Raw genomic sequence first — 23,554 nt, forward strand, 5'->3', positions numbered from 1 at the left:
TTGATGTCAAACTAAATTGGCCACTCAACACTTCTGGCTGAAGATTGTCTAGTGATTTGCACTTATGTGCTGAGCTCCCACACCAATGAGGATGGGGAAATTTGAGGAGCCTTTTCCCATTGTTATGTTTCTGATTGTCCACCATTATTCATAACTATGGGATAGGACTGCAGAGCTTAGATCTGACCCATTGCATGGAATTAGATAGCCCTGTCTATCACTTACTGCTTTTCTGTTTGGCATACAAATAGTCCAATTTTGTAGATTGGCCGGTTTGACAACTCATTTCTAGGTACACCTGGTGCTCCCCTCATATGGTCTCCTCTCTTCATTGAGGCAGGATTGATCCAACGCCTTGATGGTAATGGTAGAGTAGGAGATATGCCAAGCCGCGAGGTTGTAGACTGTTTGAATACAATTTTGTTACACTTGTGGTCCAAAGCATTCATGGATGCCCAGTTTTGAATCACTGGATCGACTTGAAATTGATCCCATTCAGCACATGGTAGAGTTACACAACGTGATGGAAAATATCTGCAAAGTGAAGACAGAAATACATCTGCACAAGGACTGTGCAATGGTTTCAGCTACCAATATTGTCATGTTTAGATGCATCTGAGATAGGTAGATTGATGGAAGAGGAGAATCCAAAACCCAGGTCCATAAATATAAAATAGTTGCGAATAGAACCAAGGGGGGGGGGGGCTAACGCTACTTTTTTTTTTCAGAATGATGAATACATGTCTACCGGAAGTAATTGAAGAAATTTAAATACTTCCATATCAAAACTGCATTACTACATGAGAGTAAATAGAATTGTAAGATATTCTGAAAGACAGAGCTGAAACAGATAGACTGAGAAGAGACCTGTATAGAGCGTAAGCAACAGTAGAAACTAGTTGGACAGGCTGGCAGTTTTCTGTACTATATATTCTACGTAGTTAATAACTGTTTTCCTAACCTATGCATTCAATACAACCCTTAATGCTACCTATTTCCTGCATAGCCTCTCACTTAATCTAAACCTCTCCTAGATGTTTTTCTGTATGTATATAATTAGCCATAGCTCACAAATGACCATAAACATCTTTTTCAATTAAAGAGATACAGTTGGTTATTTCTTAAAAGACACCATTTTGCAAACATGAGACAAATAAAGATACAGACTTCCACGAACCAGCACATCATTCTGCATCTAACTCTAGAGACCTAGCCAACTGAGCTAAGTAACATCCCATGGAATATGTAATAAAAATTTAGCATTTTGTTACTTTTGACTGTTTATAATTTCAATTCGCTTGCTATTAACCCTGAAATTGGGTAGACCAATAGTGAACCTCCTTACAAGTTTAACATTAACCTTGATCTTATTCGTGAAAACTTTGTATCTTAGGATCAACAAGTTATGTTTCCACTGAAATGCACACTGGCTCATGGATTGATGTTGTGAACCGCGTGGTTATTAGACTCAGACATAAAATACTTGTAATATTTTTCACTGCCTTTGCAAAACATTGCTTTGGAGAGCTTTCGCTCAAGGAGGGACTAAAAGATTTTGTAAGGGAAACAAAAGCTGTCTTTAGTCTTTTCTATAATACATCCTCGGTTGTTATAAATCTGCATACAGCTGCCTGCTTAATAGTCTCTAAGAGTGAAACAACTCATGTTTCATAGTAGGTGCTATGTTATTGACAAGATGCTTTATCTTTTTTTCTTGCCATTTTAGAACTATAATGTATGCCATATAAACGTGTGGTAAATATAAGAGAGTTGCAACTAAGGGATGTTATACACAGCAGGCATATGTATATAATTAATTGGTTGTATATCCATTCATTTGTTACAAATAGTCCATTAGTTTATTAAAACCTGATAAATGCTTTTGAACTATATAGGGAAGTGAGGTGGGGATTTTTTTGTGGAGTAAGCTAAATAACAGGGAATTGACTTTGGAATTTCCATTTTCAATTTTTATCTTTGTTTTATTTAACTTTTTTTTCTAATTAATCTCTGGGGCAGGTGGGATCTGAACCCAGGCTTCTCTGGCCAGCGGCAGGGACATTCCAAGAGGGTCCTCATTTTCAATTTGTTCAATTTTCTTTCTGAATTGCACCAGCTTCATTTTCTAATTGGAAGCCCATTACTTCTGAGTGTGCCGGGCACCCCCTTGCATACGCAGTTATGGATCCTAATGATAGCTGTAAGTGTCTGATTAAAAGTCTTGTGCAAATAAGCAACTTGTGTTGCATATACACTGTCCACGTCTTGATCTGCCTGACCCACATTCCTTAAAAGGATAGGCTTTACATGTTACGTTTCTGTGGAGTAAGGAAGATTTGGAACCTTTCTTGTGACTTCACAAAATTGCTGCAGCCTGCTGCTATCTTGATCTCTACACCCTTCCCTTTGGCTCCATCCTTGATGGACAACTCAGCATTGAAGCTTACAGAAATGGGTAGAGCCCCTCCTTTAAGTTGCATCATTGCCAAATTTTGATCAGGTCTTAGACAGAAAATGCTACACTAACATTTCACTTGTTTCATCCAAAACAGGCTGTATTTTTGACCTAACATTCTGCAGTGGCTGGATGTTAAAAAATAAATTGTACGTGGGACATGGGTAATGTTGCAAAGCTATTTGTTACTGGTCACTCCCAGCCACTCTAAAGGCATTGAGTCAACTGCACAGCGTTGGACTGCTATCACTTTCCTTACTTGTAGAAAAGAGAGGATCAGTTTAGATCTTTACAATAACCCAATAACACTTTAACCATATTTTTTCTGATACTAGCTGGCAAATGATCATATTTACCGAATCCAATTTCATACCTCGCTTTAGTGAGATTTAAACTGACAATCACTGAGTTGCTAGCTCAGTGCCCTAGCCAGATAGCCACTATTTCTGTACATTGCTATAGATTCTTCTTCTTCAACTGGGTCAGTAAATTCTAGGATAGGTTTGAAGGGGTAAAATACTTATAACTTCACCAGTGATGTGGAGCTTTGCAATTGGGGGTAAGAAATCAGGTCCATAGCTGCATGAATATAGCGCATTGAATTTGATTTTCAGGCATCGATCTTGGAGGTAAATTTGAAACATGCTGCTCCTATGTATGGATGTGATAAATTACAAATAATTCTGCAGATATAGTCCCTGCCAAAATTTGTGATTGTGTGTGAACCAGAAGTTTACTACGCTGTAATTTTCCTGCACTCATAAACTCACTTCCAGGGGTTTCATGATAGGGATTTCTGTAGCAATGATGCTGCTGGGAGAAACAGTTGGAAAGAAAGCAGGAACCTCTAAATGAATTGAAGTCCTTTTCCTAATCATACCTAGTGGGTTACAAGAAACATTTGGAACTCTGATCTTTCTCGCTTGTCTTTCAACTATGAGACCATTCCAACACCAATCACCTACTGACTTACCTTTCTGCTGACAGCATTTTGTTGGTGCCAGCAGGCATCTTCCACAACACTGATCTATAGCACTCCCAAAGCCACTAGCCAGTAGCTGCTTTTCACTAAAATCAGTGAACATTTCACTGGTGGCAATCTGGCCAAGACCCCTGGATGGAATTGCTGTCTGTTCTTGCCAACTTCCTGCCAGGAGTTAAAATTAGAAACTGTTAAGGGCATAATTGATTTTTCCACTGAGAAATAAATATTAGACTACTTATATTTTGGAACATTAACCAAAGCTATGACATATGTAAACAGAAATGGGCTATTTTGAAATAGTCTTGTATGTTTTTCTCTGTCTTTTACACATACAGACAACTCATCTAGTTTTTTTTTAAAAAAAACCTTTGCTCAAAGAAAACTTTTGCAATTTGTCCTCTAGACTTTCTTCAAATAATTTTTTTAAGCAACCAAATAAATGTTGTTGAAAGTTGATGACAGATGTTTCATCAATGGAGGTGGCTAAATGCTGTTAGGAAATTACGCTTGCTACATATTGTCAGACAGTAATATCTGTCTTCAGTTAACAGAGTCATAGCTCTGTGCAAAAATATCAAGCTGAAGAACAGGCTTTTTAAAAACATAAAGTATACTTCAGTGGATATAGTTAAACATTGTAAAAATATGTATTTTAAATTCTATTTTAAAGCATAAATTTCAATTACTGTTATTAAAAAAAGGTAGTACTTAAAACATTTGTTTATTTCACAATTTTCTAAATGCTAAAGGTAAATTTTCCAGTCCTTTAGAATTGATTGTTTCCTTTATTCTTTGGTTGAGTTTCATCTGGAGATTTTTTTTTACCATACTTTTAGATTGTGCACTTCTTACTTTTTAGTCAGAATTAGCTGCAGTTATACAATGAATCAGTTAATAAATATGATTTTATATTATAATTGTTGACATTATTTCAATTATTGTATGGATGTTTGTGTTGGGGTTTCTAAGTATCAATGTGATAAACTTTGCCTCAGGTTTGTGAAAATAATGTGTAATGCATCCATGAATGTACATCAGACCCACTTTTATAATTATTTTTTGATCAATCTGGTGAGACATGTTATGACACACATCCAGAGCAGATGGGACTTGCACTTTCTTGCCCAGATGTATGGATATCACCACTGCACCAAAAGAGACCTGTACTTGCAATGTATGATCTGCAATGACTTTATTGTTGTCCTTCGAATTATTTATATTATCTCCCAATGCTATATTACTTTGTGCCACCTGCATAATTTGAAAAGCAATTGGAAAAAAAAGTGTTTAAAAACAGAGAGCTATAAAAAAGAGTTTATCTATTAAAGCGAGCTAATAAATGATGCATGTGTATAATTAGATTGAGCATTTTTAATTTTTTTTGTTATCAGCTTTTGATGCTAGTTTAGGAAGTTTTCAGACAGGAGTGCAGAAAAATATTTGAATTGCTCAATAAGGTTGCAACAAATATGAAAGATAGACAGGTCAGAGGTTCTGATGTAGACGTGTATAAAGCCTCAGGCAGTAGATCTGAGGCTTTACAATTGCTATTAGGTACATGAAACAGGGGGTTAGCAAATCAGAAGAAGTCCTCAACACTAGTCACCATCTGGAAATGGGATAGACAGGTAGGCTCAAGGATTAGGTACCGAAGGCTTATCAGTCAAGATGAGGGAAGGAAATAAGGCTGGTGAAAAGTAAGTGAGCTTTGTCTAGAAGGCTAAATGGAATCATTCAGCCTGAAAGCATTCTGCTACCTTAGGATCAGATATTAAAATTGAAAGATGGAAGACCTGAACTTACAATGTGAGAAGTGAATGCTGGTATAGGTTTTCTGCTGTGATTGTTTTCAGATAAGAATAAGCAGAATTATGGAAGAAATCAGAATAAGGTTCATATAAATTTGCAAATCCAACTTATTTCTAGAGCTCAAAGGTACAGAAGGGACAGTTGACTGGTTGATTGTGTCCATACTGGCGTAATAACAGCTGTCGAACAGAGTATCATTTTCCAGCTCTTGCTCCCTAATCCTGTAGGTCACAACTCTTCAAATGTATCCAAGTAGTTATTAAGTATGATGAGAATCTCTACTCAATAATCTAAGATGGCAATAGCTCCAGACCCCTTAACCCTCAGGGTGAAAAACAAAATTTTCAATTCCCTCTAACCCCTCTCCCAATCACTTGAAATGAAAGCACCTGACCTTTCTGATAAGTGCAATAGATTCCTCCAATCTACTTTATCTTGACCCCTCAGCTTCCTGTCAGCATCAGCCTATCCATTTTTTCTGTCTAGCTAAAGTTTTCTAGTCCTTGGAAATCTCTATACCCTCTCTAGTGCATCATATCCTTTCTCTAATATACTGGAAATAATGATTTGTGGCAATAATATCTCATTATTACTTGTGAGAAATAAAACAATATTTTCTTTCCCAAAATCTTTCAGTGAGATACAGTAATACAGTATTGTAAAATGCTTATGCAGTTATTCACTGTAACCATTTTGAATTTCATCATTCATTCTACCAACTCCTTGTTCCAACTGCTACGTGCCTGTGATTAAAGTCTGTTTACTTATTTGGTGAAAATGTAAAGCACAATACTTTAAATTTAAAGAAAGCAAAAAAAAAGACAGTTGACAAATATGTACAATAAGGCATGGGCAAATCAGTATTGCCTTCCAATTATTTTTTGTTGTATTCAGTTTAAGAGTCTCATTTTAGAACACCATGGACTTGGAAGTGTTCCAGGAGCTAGCCTACTGGCTATTCTCCATCTGTGTCCCTCAGTATTGAGTTAAGAGTTTTTGATAAATCTTCACACAAAATGCTGTTCATTTAAAGTCATAGCTGCAGGGTTTTAGGGCCCTTGGAGTGGATAAGAAACCAGCAGTAGGGTAGGAAATGATTACACATTGAGAGTTATGTGGGAGTGCGTAAACTACCAAATTAGATGTCTCAGAGCTCAACATTGTAGGCTGCTGTTGTTCTTAATTTACATAAAGGTTATGGATTACTTTACACCATGAAATGTAGCCAATTTTGCAAACTAAGAAGTTACTGCAATTGCACATAACAGCTTAGATAGTATGGAATGAATTGGACCAATGGGACAAAGTTTTGGATGCTGCAAAGATTGGGAACAGTGGTGGCCAGGACATAAAAATACAGGTGCCGACCAATGTGGTGGTTTCTTGATGATGCACATACCCAATTTAGGCTCATTGAAAGCCCTATTAATGATTGTTAAAAGAGGCTGGTTGAGATATTCTAACTACCTTCCAGTTTCTTAGCATAGTGGAACAGTTCAGCTGCCTTGTGCCAGCCTGAGCCTGTAGGCCCTCCTAGCCCACTTAGATATGTGTGCTGGCTGCCAAGTATAGGGATTCTCCCTCCACTAATGGTGACCTGGCTGCTTTATCTATTCTTTTATTTAAAATCTGATTGGCCTTTCACTTTTACGAACCCACCTACAGTTGTTATTAGTTGGGAAACCTACCTTCATGCCAATTAAGTGGATGCCCCAGCCAACTAATTATAGAATTGGCAAAAAATCCAATTTGTTCAAGTTTTACCATTGCTGAAATACAGAAGAATTGTTAGAGATTAAACAAAACAGATTCAAAATGATTTTGCATTTAAAAAGTCACAAAATAAAATGTTCTGAAGCATTTAGAGTTTTAACATGGTTGAGCACATAGATTAGGGGTAGTTGAGGACGAAATTGGGAAAATTATGAGCCACTTCCAATTATTGGCTTCCAGGCTTTCCAAAGATGGGACAAGGAACATGTAGGTAATCAATTCCCAGGAGGAAGATTAGCATTTTAAATATGTTAATAGGTCTCACAGTCTCAAATTTAACCTGCTGTGCAGTTTAACCTTGGATGACCAGGTTTCACAGGCTTCAGGAAGCTTTACAGCTGGAGCAAGGAGTGGACAGCAACAGGAAGAAGGTGAGTGCCTTCACAGCTCTGCATGTGGGCCAGGAGGAATAGGAGCACTCTCTTTCTAGCTTCCCCCCACCTCTCCAAGTTCCTGCCTATCAGATGCACCACCCATACACATGCCTCCAGGACCAGAGTTGGTTATTAGACTGTTCTTTCCCTCTGCGGTTATGTGTGAGGTTATGTGCCCCTGAGGTCTTCCTTAAATGTACTTTCCAGCTGATTGGAAGCCAAGCAAACTCACTTTCAGGCAGGAAACCTGCCAGGGCCAGAGGACTCGTGCTTTAAGTTAAAACTTCATAGCATGCATGGAGACCTGAATGACTGGGTTTCTTCTCTTAAACTCTGTCTCATAAACCCAATCCCCTTTCCCTATCCTGTACTTCACCAACTCCTGTGCAACTGAAGTTGTTAGTATCCATATCAATATTTCTGTAAATTAAAATGGGTGTCAACTAATTACTTGATTAGTAACGTCCCATTCTATCAGTTATTATAGCAATGTAAAATATGTAACTTGTAACAGTATTTTTTTCTTATAAATTTATAATGTTCTATTCTAACTAGAACACTGTATTCAGAGGATGAGGAGGACACCCCCACTTGATGAACTTCAACCACCCCCCTATCAGGATGACAACGGATCACCACATCTCTCCTACACACCATCAGAACTGGATGACAAGTGTGAACTCTCTCATTCCAGTGCAGATTGCAACAGTCCACGTTGTTCATACAGTAAGTGCCCTAGCGAGGGAAGTGTAGGCCATGAGACAGAGAGCTACCATCACAAAGGATATGAGGAAGATGTTCCCAGCGACAGCACTGCCATCCTCAGTCCAGAGGTAATAGAAATGGAGGTATCCTCCTGATTTATTGAATAATGTTTTGCTTCAGGTACCCATCATAACTCCGGGAAATGCAATGATTTGCAAACAGATTTAAAGACCTCATACTGTTTTTTTGCATGTGTTCATCCATCCTCAAATTAAGCAAATTTTTACATTTTATACCATCTGTAATGTCTTTCTGTCCATTTCTTTATAAATTTAATCTCCTCATGCATTTTCAATTTTTAAAGAGATTTAGCTCAGCTAGCAACCAATACCCTTCACCCACTGATTTAAATAACTAAGCAAGAATTTCACAGAAATGTTCAAAATTATCTTTCGATTGAAATAATGAACAAAATTTGTTTTGAAAATGCTTCTGCTCTGCCATGTTGTTCCACTGTAAATGCAACAGAAACAACAGACTGAATTTTACTGAGAATTGACTAAGTGTCAGTTTTGGAGAATTTCAATGGAAGGTGTCTCTCCATGAGCTGTAGTGGGTTTTATCTCTGTTTTCTATGATCACCTCATTGGGTAAACACCAAACTTCTATTGTTTGCTCACCAGTGGTGGACGTATTTGCCACTGCCAGTCTTTCTTGGATTTGTGATGCCAGTGCCATATTTAAAGCTCACACGTGCACTAGGTCAATCACTGCCAATCACCTAAAAGCACATTGGGGATATGAGTGACACTTCATTGGAAATAGAAGGTCATATTTGTAAATCTACTGTCTAAATATATATTACGTGCTCCTCGATCAATTCCCATTGTAAGTGCAGCTACGAAAATGTAGCGACAGAGGCTATCTGTCCTAAGCAATACACCATATTGGAACCTGTCTGAAGGGCTATAAGGCCCAGCATAGCTTAACATCTTGCCATTGTTCAATGTGGGAGCATCGCATGTGGTAAAGCCATCAAACCATTGTTAACATTAAATTATATTAAATAACAGGATAAGAGAAGGGGCAACAAACAAAAAAAATGCATTTGTTACTGAGATTAAACAGGTGCTGCTTACCTTTCAAAAACAACAAATTCACAATCAATAAATGATGATTTCACCCATTCAGATTGGAATGAGGTGTCTTTTAAGTCCTGCTTGGCTTGTTGTGTCTGAAAGTGCATATCTTTTACATGCTGTAGGCAATGTTCCTCCCTCTTAATGTCCTCATCTTTCTCCTCGGAAGAATAATGTTGCTATCCCAGCTTTTCAGGATCCATTATCATGTTTGCCTGCTCTAGATGCGGAGAGCACAGTATTGAAAGATTATGTGGCACACTCGTCTGGAATGTACTGCAAGCCCGCCCTTTCACTCCAGATTCCAAAATGATCCAATCATCACAATCTGATCTTCAAAAGAATGATGGTCCTTTCCAAAGGCTGTGGTGGAAGAATGGGCAGTATTGGATCTACACTCTGCCTCAGTCAGTGGGATGTATAACAGAGTTTTCTGTCACAAGTTGCAGAGGATAGCTATAATGGCCCACCAGCCAGCCTTCTAAAACATCTTGCACGTTTAAGCAAAACAGGAACCTGAGAGTTATCAAATATATAAGTATCATGATAGATTCCAGAGTAACTGGGCAGGCCTCTAAGACATGGAGTTGATGATTAAAGATGACTTGTACACTTACCAAGTGGAACCATTTCCTATAGATGTGTTATGATGTGGCATCCTCAATGTGACTTGTGTACAGTTAAAATTGCTTGCACTTGAGGGAAGCCTATTGCTCAGTCTGTAGCAGTTGCATCATCACTGGAAATGGAAGTGGTGCGATCTTGCACAGTTACATTGGTAACAACCTTGATCTATTTGTAGGTTGAATACTGAGACACTTGCACAGGTTCCCAATAGATCTTTGGAAGCAGCCAGTTGCATTAAAAAATGGTGCAGCTGTCAACTGATGGCCATTGGGGTAGGATGGCTGCCCACCCCTTCAGATCAATGTCCTGTTTCAGCAGATGACACAGTTATGTGATGGTGTTCCAGGACATTCTCAATCAGTGGTGGTACTGTACCTCGCTCGTTTGGAGGAAATACTGTACCATCTCCGCATTCTGTGGGGACTTTTGTCTGCAACATTTTCATGTGCAGGCTGTTCAACAGCTGCTGGAGGTTGCTGCTTGTGCTGGGCTCGCTGAAGCATCTATTCTTTGTCTATTTCTTTGCATCTGATAATACCTGCTGTAGCAGTGTTCATTGGTCATCATACCAGTGAAGCTGTGTGGGGAATATCAGAAACAAAATAGATTCTTAGTGATAGGAGCAATTTGCATTCTCATCACACACAAATGACAGTACTTGATACAGTGGGACTTTGAAGTCTATGATGGGGGATGGCAATGGCATGCCTGTAAATGAATCTTTGACATAGTTCTTTTATTCACTCATGGGGATATGGGCCTCACTGGCTGGACAAACATTTATTGTGTATCCCTACTTGCCCTTGAGAAAGCATTAGGGAGGAAGTTACAAGATGTTGATCCAGCAGCACTGGAGGAATGGTGATATATTTCCAAATCAGAATGATGTGTGATTTGAAGAGAAACTTGCTGGTGATGTTGCTCCCATGTTACATTTGGGCATTGTCTGTTTTCGTATCCATGGAGTCTCAAATGATGCTGAACATTTTGCAGCAAACGTCAGCAAACACCCCACTTCTGACCTCATGATAGAGGTAATTTATGAAGTAACTGGAGATGGTTGAGCCTCCTGAAGACTACCCTGAAGAACTCCTGCAGAGATGTCCTGGATTTGAGATGACTGACGTCCAACAACAACCATCTTCATTTGTACCAGATATAAAGTTTGTCCGCCGATTCCCATTGACTCCAGATTTACTAAAGTTCCATGATGTCACACATGGTCAAATGTGGCTTTGATATCAAGAGAAGTTATTGTCACTACACCTTTGGACTTCAGCTCTGTTGTCCATACTCGGACCAAGGCTGTAATGCGGTCTAGAGTTGAGTGGCCCTGGCAATAGCCAAATTGAGCATCAATAAGCAGGTTATTGTGAAGCAAGAGCTGCTTGAAGACATGTTTGATGACACCTTCCATCACTTGATAGATGACCAAGAGTAGACTGATGGGGCAGTATTGGCCAGATTAGATTTTTCCTACTCCTTCCATACAGGACATACTCGGGCAATTTTCCACATGGTCAGGTCAATGTCAGGGGAAGTGATGGCCTGGTGGTATTATCTGGGGTCCTGCGTTCAAATCCCACCATGGCAGACCTTGGAATTTGAATTGAATTTGTTAAAAATCTGAAATTTGGAGTCTAATGATGACCATTAAACCATTATTGATTGTTGGCAAATTCATCCGGTTCATTAATGTCCTTTAGGGAGGGAAACTGACATCCTTACCTGGTATGGTATACATAGAACTGCAGGCTCACAGCAATGTGATTGATTTTTAACTGCCCTCTCAGCAATTAAGGATGGGCAGTAAATGCTGACCTAGCTAGTGACACCCTCATTCTTGAATGAATCTTTTAAAAAATGCCATGTTGAAGCTTTACTGGAACAACTTGGCAAGGATTGCGCCATCTTCCGGAACACAAATCTTCGGTATATTGCCAGAATGTTGTCAGGGTCCATAGCGTTTGCAGTATCCAGTACCTTCAGCCATTTCTTGGTATCAAACACAGCCAATCAAATTGGCTGAAGGCTGGCATCTATGATGTTAGGGATCTTTGAAGGAGGCCCAAGTGAATCAAACACTTGGCACTCTGCATGAAGACTGTTACAAATGCTTTAGTCTTATATTTTGCACTGTTGTGCTGGGCCTCCCCATTACTGAGGATGGCGATGTTTGTGGAGAAGCTGCTATAGTGAGTCATTTAATTATGTACCACCATTCAAACCTAGATGTGGCAGGACTGCAGAGCTTAAATCTGATTTGTTGGTATGGAGTCACTTAGATTTGTCTATCACTTACTACTTGTACTGTTTGGTAGCATGTAGACCTGTTTTCTAGTGTCACCAGATCAATACATTGTTTTTAAATATGCCTGGTGCCACTGCTGGCATGTCCTTCTTCATTTTTTTTATTGAACTAGGGTTGATCCCCTCATAGACTGAAGTTGTCAATCGTGGTGACATTTTGGCCTTAATGTTTCTTTCTTCCTTGCAATCTCTGTTAAACGAATCAGATTTGAGTTTTCACACATTCCCTGTGAACTATTTCATGTGAGTCTTTATTTCCCCTCTCTACTTACTGAACTCCAGATCTACATCATCGTTCTGCCAGCCATTATGATGCTCTACCCCTCCATTGAAGCCAGGCTGATAGTAGCCATTGATGCTGTAATTCATAATGTCCAATTCTGTATTAGAATCATAGAGATGTACAGCATGGAAACAGACATTTGATTCAACCAGATATCCTAATTTAATCTATTCCCATTTATCAGCATTTGGCCCATATCCCTTTAAAATCCTTCCTATTCATATACCTATCTAGATGCCCTTTAAATGTTGTAATTGTACAAGCCTCTACCACTTCCTCTAGCAGTTCATTCCATACACGCACCACCCTCTGCGTGAAAAAGATGGCACGAAGGCACCTTTTAAATCTTTCCCCTCTCACCTTAAACCTATGCTAACTAGTTCTGGATTCCCCCACCCCAGGAAAAAGATCTTGACTAGTTACCCTATCCATGCCCTTCATAATTTTATAAACTTGTATAAAATCACTCTCCAACCTCTGACATTCCAGAACAAATAGCACAAACCTATTCAGCTTCTCCCTTTAGCTCAAACCCTCCAACCCTGGTACCAGCCTTTAAATCTTTTCTGAACCCTTCCAAGTTTCAGGACAGCTTTCCTTTAGCAGGGAGACCAGAATTGTATATTAAGAGAGAAACCAGGAGGGCAAAAAGGGACATGAGGTAGTTTTGGCAAATAGAGTTAAGGAGAATCCAAAGGGTTTTTACGAATACATTAAGGACAAAAGGGTAACTAGGGAGAGAATAGGGCCCCTCAAAGATCAGCAGGGCGGCCTTTGTGTGGAGCTGCAGGAGATGGAGGACATACTAAATGAGTATTTTGCATCAGTATTTACTGTGGAAAATGACATGGAAGATATAGAATGTAGGGAGATAGATAGTGACATTTGAAAAATGTCCATATTACAAAGGAGGAAGTGCTGGATGTCTTGAAACGCATAAAAGTGGATAAATCCCCAGGACCTGATCAGATAGTCAACATAGCTTTGTGCATGCGAAATCATGTCTCTCAAAATTCATTGAATTTTTTGAAGAAGTAACAAAGAGGATTGATGAGGGCAGAGTGGTAGATGTGATGTATATGGACTTCAGTAAGGCATACAACAAAGTTCCCAATGGGAGACTGGTTCGCAAGGTTAGATCTTATGGAATACTTGGAGAACTAGCCATTTGGATACAGAACTGGCTCAAAGGTAGAAGACAGAGGATGGAACTGGAGGGTTGTTTTTCAGACTGGAGGCCTGTGATCAGTGGAGTGCCACAAGGATCGGTGCAGAATCCATTACATTTCATCATTTATATAAATGATTTGGATGTGACCATAAGAGGTATAGTTAATACGTTTGCAGATGATGCCAAAATTGGAGGTGTAGTGGACAGTGAAGAAGGTTATCTCAGATTGCAATGTGATCTTGATCAGATAGGCCGATGGGCTCAGAAGTGGCAGATGGAGGTTTATTTAGATAAATGTGAAGTGCTGCATTTTGGGAAAGCAAATCTTAGCAGGACTTATATGCTTAATGGTAAAGTCCGAGGGAGTGTTGCTGAACAAAGAGACCTTGGAGTGCAGGTTCATAACTCCTTGAAAGTGGAGTCACAGGTAGATAGGATAGTGAAGAAGGTGTTTGGTATGCTTTCCTTTATTGGTCAGAGTATTGAGTACAGGAGTTGGGAGATCATGTTGCGGCTGTACAGGACATTGGTTAGGCTACTGTTGAAACATTGTGTGCAATTCTGGTCTCCTTCCTGTCGAAAAGATGTTCTGAAACTTGGAGGGTTCAGAAAGGATTTACAAGGATGTTGCCAGGGTTGGAGGATTTGAGTTATAGAGAGAAGTTGAATAGGCTAGGGCTGTTTTCCCTGGAGTGTCGGAGGCTGAGGGGTGACCTTATAGAGGTTTATAAAATCATGAGGGGCGTGGATAGGACAATAGATAGTCTTTTCCCTGGGGTGGGGGAGTCCAGAACTAGAGAGCATAGGTTTAGGGTGAGAGGGGAAAGACATAAGAGACCTAAGGGGCAACACTTTCACGCAGAGGGTGTTATGTATATGGAATGAGTTGCCAGAGGAAGTGTTGGAGGCTAGTACAGTTGTAATATTTAAAAGGCATCTGGATATGAATAGGAGGGGTTTGGAGGGATATGGGCCAGGTGCTGGCAGGTGAAACTAGATTGGGTTGGTATATCTGGTCAGCATGGACGGAAGGGTCTGTTTCTGTATAACTGAATGCAGCATTACAAAAGTGGCCTAACCAATGTCCTGTGCAGCCACAACATGTCTTCTCAATTCTTATGTTCAATGCACTGACTAATGAAGGTAAGCATACAAAATGCCTTCTTTACCATCCTGTCTACCTGCGACTGCACTTGCAATGATCTATGAACCTGCACTCCAAGGTTTCTTTGTTTGGCAACACTCCCTTATCGTTAAGTGTATAAGACCTGCCCAGATTTGCCTTTCCAAAATGTAGCTCCTCAAATGTATCTAGATTAAACTCCAACTGCACTCCTCTATTCTCTCCCTTCCTTAGATGTTGAGGTTTCTTTTTATTTTATTCACGAAATGTGGGCCTTACTGGCTGAACCAATATCTATTCTGCACATCCTTAGTAACCCTTGAGAAGATGGTTGTGAGCTGCTTTATTGTACCACTGAAGTCCATTTTTTTAAAGGTAAACCCACAATGAGTTCCCCGAATTTAACCCAGTAACACTGAAGAAATGACTATTTTGCTCCAAGTATGGATGCTGTGTGGCTTGGAGGGGAATGAGCAGATAGTGATGTTCCTACATATCTGCTGCCCTTGTACTTCTAGATGGTAGTGGGTTTGGAAGTTGCTGAATAAAGAGCCTTGGTGAACTTCTCCAGTTCTTCTTGTAGATGGTATGCATTGCTGCTACTGGTGTTAGTGGTGGTGGTAAATCAAGCCAGCTGTACATCTCAGTGTTGTTAGAACTGCACTCATCCGGCAAGTGGGCATTATTGACATACGTCTTGTAGATAATGGACAAGCTTTGGAAAGTCAGGAGGTGAATTATTAGCTGCAAAATCCCAAGCATCTGACCTCCTCTTGTCACCACAATACTTGTACACTCAAATATAGAGAATGCTGGGGAAATTCAGCAGATCTGACAGCATCTGTTGAGAGAAAAGTAGAGTTAACATTTTGGGTCCAGAATGACTACTTCTGAACTGCTGAGTTTCTCCAGCGTTCTCGAAGTTTGTTTCAGATTTCCAGCATCTGCAGTATTTTGCATTTATTCAAGTACCTATATAGCTAGTTCATTTCAGTTTCTAGTCAATACAATATTAACGGTTAGAGTCTCTCTCTTGTTGAAGATGGTCATTGCCTAGCATGTGTGACCCTTGTCTGATCTCTGTGGAGTTCTCTGGTTGACGTACTGCTAAACCTCAGACTGGTTGCACTGGACCTGCAGAATCAACTGTGGCCCCCTCCCCAGATTGTCATGATATGGAACCCCTGACCCAACGCATCCCAAGTTGCCAACAGACCGTGGCCAAACTCCTGGACTGAGATCCGACAATGTCTTTGACTAACTGCAACTGAATCCCCTGACAGACAACAGTTCCCTTTGATGTGACTGAGAACTATTCCCTTTATACCTTGAGACATGATCATTTGGTTGAACCACATTCAATTTGTTTGCCATGTAAGCTGCTGGCATGTACTATCAAGTTTAACATTCACATAGCATGGTGTCGTGCAGCAACACGTCCATCTCCTTAATCAAGCTGCAGTAAAGGCAAGGTAAAACACAAGTACTGTAAGCCGGAAGATATAAAATTGCAGCCTTGGGCGAAAAGGTAAGGCAAAGGTGCTATGAGTGTCCAAGTAGGCATAAGGTAAGTGAGGACAAGGGAGCAAGCTAAAAGCACTGTGCTGCTCCCGCTGCTGTAATGGGCCAGATTTGTGCTTGTCCCTGCATGCAAAGTGTCCTATCAGCATCTTTGCAATGAAAGTTATCATGAATTCCAAAGTGAATAATACGTGAATCAGATGTGTGTTATGATGGTTTTGGTGAAGTTGGTGCATGTCTGATGCCAACATTGGTGCATGGGTGCAATAAGTTGCTGGCCATGAAGCATGCCCTGAGTTGATGAGCAATGCTGTCGAAGACTGACTCCACAAGGAGCAAGTCATGAGCTGCAACACCAGGTGTCCGCTCAGATTTTTATGTCAGGAATTGTAGCAGTCTAATTTCTGTACCCTGCCTGAGAAAGTAACATATTGTGCATAAGTAAGGCGAGATGACATAATATTGAGCTGTTAATACAAGCAAATAAATCTGTTGTTGCTTATCTTCCTATTAAAACCTTAGGTGGAAATACAACTTTTTTTTTCCTCTGTATCAAGAAGCTCATTTTATTCTCACTGTATTTTGTTAACTAACTCACCATTCCTCCTACCATTCCAAAGCTGGGAAAATTCTGACCCTTGGTTTTACAGGTGAATGGGTTTCTGCTGCACTTCCACTAAATTTTCAGAGGTAAAGTAAAAGTGTCTCTGAGGAGTTTTCAGTTCACATATTTACTGGTTGTTGAAGCAGTAAGAAGGGGTCATAAGGTTTGTTAAAATTTACTCTTGGGGTATGGGGACCACTGGCTGGCCATTATTTGCTGCTTGTCCCTAGTTGCCCTTGAGAAGGTGGTAGTCAGCTATATTCTTGAGCCACTGCAGTCCATCTGCATTAGGTGGATCCACTATGCCCTCCTAATTTGTGCTTTGCTGATGTTGGACAGGCTTTGGGAGTGAGGAGGTAAGTTACTTGCTGCAGTATTCCTAGCCTCTGACCTACTTTTATAACCACTATATTTATATGGCGAGCCCAGGTAAGCTTCTGGTCAATGGTAATCCCCAGAATGTTCATAGTGAGGGATTCTGTGATGGTAGCACCATTGAATGTCAAGAGACAATGCTTAGATTGTCTCTTATTGGAGATGGCCATTCCTAGCATTTGTGTGGCATGAATGCTACTAGTCATTTGTTAGCCCAAGACTGGATATTATCCAGCATTATTGCATTTGAACGTGGACTGTTTCAGTATCTAGGAGTTACAAACGTTGTGCAATCATTGGCAAACATTCTCCTTGCAGAAATTACAATATATTTCCAAGTGAAAATGGTGTGTGCTTGGAGTGGAATTTGCTGACGGCGATGTTCCCATTTGCCTGCTGCCCTTGTCTTTCTAGATAGTGCTGGTTAAGTGTTTGGAATGTGTTATCTAAAGAGAATTGGAGAATTTCTGTAGTGTATCTTGTCAATGGCACATGTGGTGGTGGAGGGAGTGAATGTTCATGAATGCAGTACCAGTCAAATGGGCTGGTTTGCCCTGGATGGTGTCAAGCTTTTTGCGGGTGGCTGGTGTTCTGTCTCACACACACCTTAATAATATCTTGTAGATGATGGATAGAAAGCTTTGGGGAGTCAGGCAGAGAGTTATTGGTTTCAAGATTTCTAGCCTCTGACCTGCTATAGTAGATACAGTACTTTAAGGCTAGTCCAGTTCAGTTTGCAATTGATGGCAATTTTTAGGGGAGGATTCAGTGATTGTGATGTCACTGAGTGCTAAGGGATGATGGTTAGATTTTCTCTTTTTGGAGATGGTTGTTGCCTGGCACATGTGTGGCATGAATGTTACTTGCCACTTGTCAGTCCAAACTTGGATGTTGTCCAGATCTTGCAGCACTGTCAATTATAATAAATGACACTTTTAATAATCTTCGTAGAGAGTGTGGTGCTGGAAAAGCACAGCAGGTCAGGCAGCATCTGAGGAGCAGGAAAATCGATGTTTCTGGCACAAGCCCTTCATCAGGAATGAGACTTGTGGGTCGGGGCTTAGAGATAAATGGGAGAGGTAGCTGGGAAAGTGATAAGTGGATGAAGGTGAGGGAGAAGGTGATAGGTCAGAGGGGGAAATCATGGAGGGGTCCGGAGGGCAGTGCTGGGTTGGAGGCTTGGGACTGGGATAATGTGGGGGGAGGGGAATGTGGAAGCTGTTGAAATCCACATTTACCCCGTGTGGTTTCAGGATTCCAAGGCAGGATATGAGGCGTTCCTTCTTCAGGCGTCAGGTGGTAACGGTTTGATGGAGGAGGATACCCAGGACCTGCATGTCTTTGACAGAATAGGAGGGGGAGTTCAAGTGTTCAGCCATGGGGTGGTGGGGTTTGTGGGTGCGGGTGTCCCAGAGATGTTCTCTGAAACGATCTATAAGAAGGCGTCCTGTCTCCCAAATATAGAGGACACTGCACCAGGTGCAACGGATGCAGTAGATGACATTGGTAGAGATACAGATGAATTCTGACGGATGTGAAGGCTCCCTTGGGGCCGTGGATGGAGGAGAGGGAAGTGGTGTGGGCGCAGGTTTTGCACTTCCTGCAGTGGCAGGGAAAGGTGCCAGGGGTGGGGTGTGCGGGGGTGGTGTGGACCTGAAGAGGGAATCGTGCAGGGAATGGTCTTTTTGCAATGCTGATAGGGGTGGTGAGGGAAATATATATCTGGTGGTGGGATCCGTTTGGAAGTGGCAGAAATGGCAGAGGATGGTGCATTGTATGCAGAGCTTGGTGGGGTGGAAGGTGAGGACTAGAGGGTTCTCCTTGTTGCGTTGGGAGGTCATTTGGACAGATTTTTGATTTAAAGGGGAGTCAAGTGTTGGGGTGAGGGTTTCGTTAGCTCATTTGGCTGGATAGCTGCTTGCGACACAGTGAGACCAATAGTGTGGGTTAACTGCCTGCACATCTGAGGTTACCATGAAGAACATTTCTTCTCAACCTGTCCCCTTGCCTGAGGTGTGGTGACCCTCAGGTTAAACCACCGCCAGTTGTCTCTCACCAATGAGACAGGATCCCTATGGTCTGGTAGGTTTAAGCTGACTTTGGCTGTCATTGGGTGTGGGAGTTGGGCACAAAAGTGGAATTGAGGCAACAATCAGACAAGCCACCATCTTTTCATGTGGCATAGCAAACCTGAGTGCAAAATGGCATACTTCTGTTTCTCCCTTTTACATTTCCATGTTCTTACACATCTAAACACAGATGTGAGAATAGCTTCACTGTAATTATATCCAGAATCATAAAAAAAACTGCTGCCATATGATGAAAATAGTAACTTTGGATAGAGGCTCACATGATCATATGCCAGATACAGTAATAATACAATATATAATGGAAGCAATAGGACAGTTAGGTGCAAGTTCATGAGTTCAGTGAAGATTATTAAGAGAGAGAGGGTATCCGAAAAACAGGCAGGCATAGCAGGTGCCCATGACTCTCTGCAGATACACTGGCACCTCCCTACCTGTTCCTCCACGTGGCTGCCTCATGCTCCGACAAGGAGGTTGAGCAGTTCATCAACTTTACCAATGTCTTCCACCCCAACTTCAAATTCACCTGGACAGCATCAGCAACATCCCTCCCCTTCCTGGACCTCTCTATCACTATCTCTGGCGACCGACTAACTACAGACATATGTCACAAGCCTACTGACTCCCATAACTACCTAGACTACACCTCCTCCCACCCCACCTCCTGTAAAAACACCATCCTTTATTCCCAATTCCTCTGCCTCTGCCACATCTGTTCCCAGGGTGTCCAATTCCACCTCAAAGTTCCAGTTGGCCTCCTTCTTTCACGATCGCAAATTCCCTTCCCACATGGTTGATGATGCCTTCCAGCACATATCCTCCACTTCACGCGCCACAGCCCTTGAACACCAAGGGGACAGGTTGAGAAGAAGTGTTCTTCATGGTAACCTCAGATGTGTAGGCAGTTAACCCACACTATTGGTCTCACTCTGTGTCGCAAGCAGCTATCCAGTCAAATGAGCTAACGAAACCCTCACCCCAACACTTGACTCCCCTTTAAATCAAAAATCTTTCCAAACGACCTCAATCTCCAATTCTGTCTGCTGAAATGAATTATAAAGATTTACAACCTTCAAAGTTTGTGAGAAGATTTGTAGCTCGGGTGCTCATTGTTGTGGTTCTGTTCGCCGAGCTGGGAATTTGTGTTGCAGACATTTCGTCCCCTGTCTAGATGATATCCTCAGTGCTTGGGAGCCTCCTGTGAAACTTTTCTGTGATCTTTCCCCTGGCATTTGTAGTGGTTTGAATCTGCCGCTTCCGGTTGTCAGTTCCAGCTGTCCGTTGCAGTGGCCGGTATATTGGGTCCAGGTCGATGTGCTTATTGATTGAATCAGTGGATGAGTGCCATGCCTGTAGGAATTCCCTGGCTGTTCTCTGTTTGGCTTGTCCTATAATAGTAGTGTTGTCCCAGTTGAATTCATGTTGCTTGTCATCTGCATGTGTGGCTACTAAGGATAGCTGGTCATGTTCTTTTGTGGCTAATTGGTGTTCATGGATGCGGATCGTTAGCTGTCTTCCTGTTTGTCCTATGTAGTGTTTTGTGCAGTCCTTGCATGGGATTTTGTACACAACATTGGTTTTGCTCATGCTGGGTATCGGGTCCTTTGTTCTGGTGAGTTGTTGTCTGAGAGTGGCTGTTGGTTTGTGTGCTGGTATGAGTCCTAGTGGTCGCAGTAGTCTGGCTGTCAGTTCAGAAATGCTCCTGATGTATGGTAGTGTGGCTAGTCCTTTGGGTTGTGGCATGTCCTCGTTCCGTTGTCTTTCCCTTAGGCATCTGTTGATGAAATTGCGCGGGTATCCGTTTTTGGCGAATACATTGTATAGGTGGTGTTCTTCCTCTTTTTGCAGTTCTTGTGTACTGCAGTGTGTTGTGGCCCTTTTGAATAGTGTCTTGATGCAACTTCTTTTGTGTGTGTTGGTGTGGTTGCTTTCGTAGTTCAGGACTTGGTCTGTGTGTGTGGCTTTCCTGTATACATTTGTGGTGAATTCTCTGTTAGGTGTTCTCTGTACCATCATGTCTAGGAATGGGAGTTGGTTGTCCTTTTCTTCCTCTCTAGTGAATCGGATTCCTGTGAGTGTGGCGTTGATGATCCGGTGTGTGTTCTCTATTTCTGTGTTTTTAATGATTACAAAGGTGTCATCCACATACGTGACCCAGAGTTTGGGTTGAACTTGTGGGAAGACTGTTTGTTCTAATGTTTGCATTACCGCTTCTGCTATGAGTCCAGAGATGGGTGAGCCCATGGATGTGCCGTTGATTTGTTCATATATGTGGTTGTTGAATGTGAAGTGTGTTGTGAGGCACAGGTCCAGTAGTTTGAGTATGCCGTCTTTGTTGATAGGTTCAACGTCCTGTTGTCTGTTCTGTATGTCCAGCAGGTTGGCTATTGTTTCTTTGGCTATGGTTTTGTCGATAGAGGTGAACAGTGCCGTTACATCAAATGAGTTTCTTCCTTGTCTATGTGTATATTTCTGATGATGTCCAAGAATTCCTGTGTTGATTGTATAGAGTGTCTGGATCTACTGATCAGGTGTTTCAGTTTCTACTGTAGTTCTTTAGCCAGTTTGTGTGATGGTGTCCCTGGTAGTGATACTATGGGTCTGAGTGGGATGTCTGGTTTGTGCAGTTTAGGTAGTCCACAGAATCTGGGGGTGTTGTTGCTTTCAGGTTTCATTCTTTGTAGGTCAAACCTGGTTATCTGTCCGTTTTTTTTGTAGATTCCTTAGTGTGTTGTTTATCCTATTGGTGAGCTGTGGGGTGGGGTCAAACTCCCTCTTTTGGCAGGTGTTGGTATCTGCAAGTAGTTGTTGCGCTTTTTGGATGTAGTCTGCTTTGTCCAGGATGACCATCATTCTGCCTTTGTCTGCTGGTAGTGTGATTATGTTCTTACCGTTTCTTAGTGATTTTAGTGCTTCCCTCTCCTTGGTATTGATGTTATGTGCTTGTCTTTTCCTTGTTATCAGAGGTACAACTTCTGACAGATGAAATTCCTCAGGTGGAATATTTTGAAAGCAGGACATAGAACTAGTCATGACCTCATAGCACTTATAGAGTCATAGAGATGTACAGCACAGAAAAAGATCTCCCAAACTAGAAACTCCTCTCGCTGCCCATAATTTGAATTCTGAGTCCATCATCCCTAGTCGGAACCCTGGCATGCCAACTATAGGCATAAGTGGCAAAGTCTTGGATAAACAACCCTCACTCTGACGCATCGCCCTCCATGCTTTGACTGTACTGACAATAGGGTTCTGGCAATGGTCCATAACTGTCCTCATCTTATCCATGAACAACAGGTTAATAAGAGGGCACTTTGCCTGGGAGGCCTCGATATCCACCCATAATTAGTTTGGATCGTTACCTACCCAATCGCAGATAAAGGAGAGCAGGGAACTGAATTGATACCTCCTGATGTCTGGGAAATCAACTTCTCCCCCTCCATGAGGCAACTGCAATTTAGTAAGTTTGATGAAGGGCCGCCCACAATGCCAGACAAAGGAACCAAACCACTCCAAAAGCTTCCGCAACATTAACCAGGGAAACATTATAGGGAGCATACGCATGGGATAAAGCAAACGAGGAAGAACATTCATCTTAATGAGAGATATTCGGCCCAGCCATGAAATTGGAAGAGCCTCCCATCTCTGGAGATCTTGCCTAATGTTGTTGAGCAAGTGAGCAAAGTTAGTCCGAAATAACAGATCAAACTTGGGGGGTAATAAAAATGCCTAGATATCAGAACCCTGCCTGTGACCACTTAAAAGGGAACATCTGGCACATCCTTAAGGTTCCTTAAAGGCATAGCCTCCGATTTTGCAAAGTTAGTCTTATATCCTAAAGTAGCCCCAAATGAATTGGTATATTGTATCAAATGGGGTGCAGAGGTCATCGGGTTTGATAAAAACAGAAGGACATCATCCGCATACAGTGTAATCTTGTGTGCTGTCGAACCCACTTCCAGAGCAGTTATGTGGACGTTCTGATGAATGGCTTCTGCCAGTGGCTCTATCACCAACGTAAACAACAGCGGTGAGAGGGGACAGCCTTGACGACTACCCCTACCAATCGTAAAATTCCCAGACTTCACCCCATTGGTGACGACTGCGACCAGAGAGTGGCGATATAAAACCTCTACCCACCTAGCAAAGACCCCACCCAATCCAAACTGTTCTAAGACATAAAAAAGATACGGCCATTCCACCTGGTCAAATG

At 41.5% G+C, this 23,554-nt stretch overlaps 1 protein-coding gene across 2 annotated transcripts in view; it reads left to right on the forward strand.

Moving 5' to 3' along the window:
- Window positions 1-23,554, forward strand: part of syt14a (synaptotagmin XIVa) — a 146,499-nt gene that overhangs the window by 61,427 nt on the left and 61,518 nt on the right. For both annotated transcript variants that reach the window (XM_060830879.1, XM_060830880.1), the window contains exon 3: window positions 7,952-8,229. In XM_060830879.1, the coding sequence (XP_060686862.1) occupies window positions 7,952-8,229 (278 nt within the window). The remainder of the gene's footprint in view (window positions 1-7,951; window positions 8,230-23,554) is intronic.

The sequence above is a fragment of the Hemiscyllium ocellatum genome, chromosome 10 (assembly GCF_020745735.1).
Source record: "Hemiscyllium ocellatum isolate sHemOce1 chromosome 10, sHemOce1.pat.X.cur, whole genome shotgun sequence".
Lineage (NCBI taxonomy): Eukaryota > Metazoa > Chordata > Chondrichthyes > Orectolobiformes > Hemiscylliidae > Hemiscyllium > Hemiscyllium ocellatum.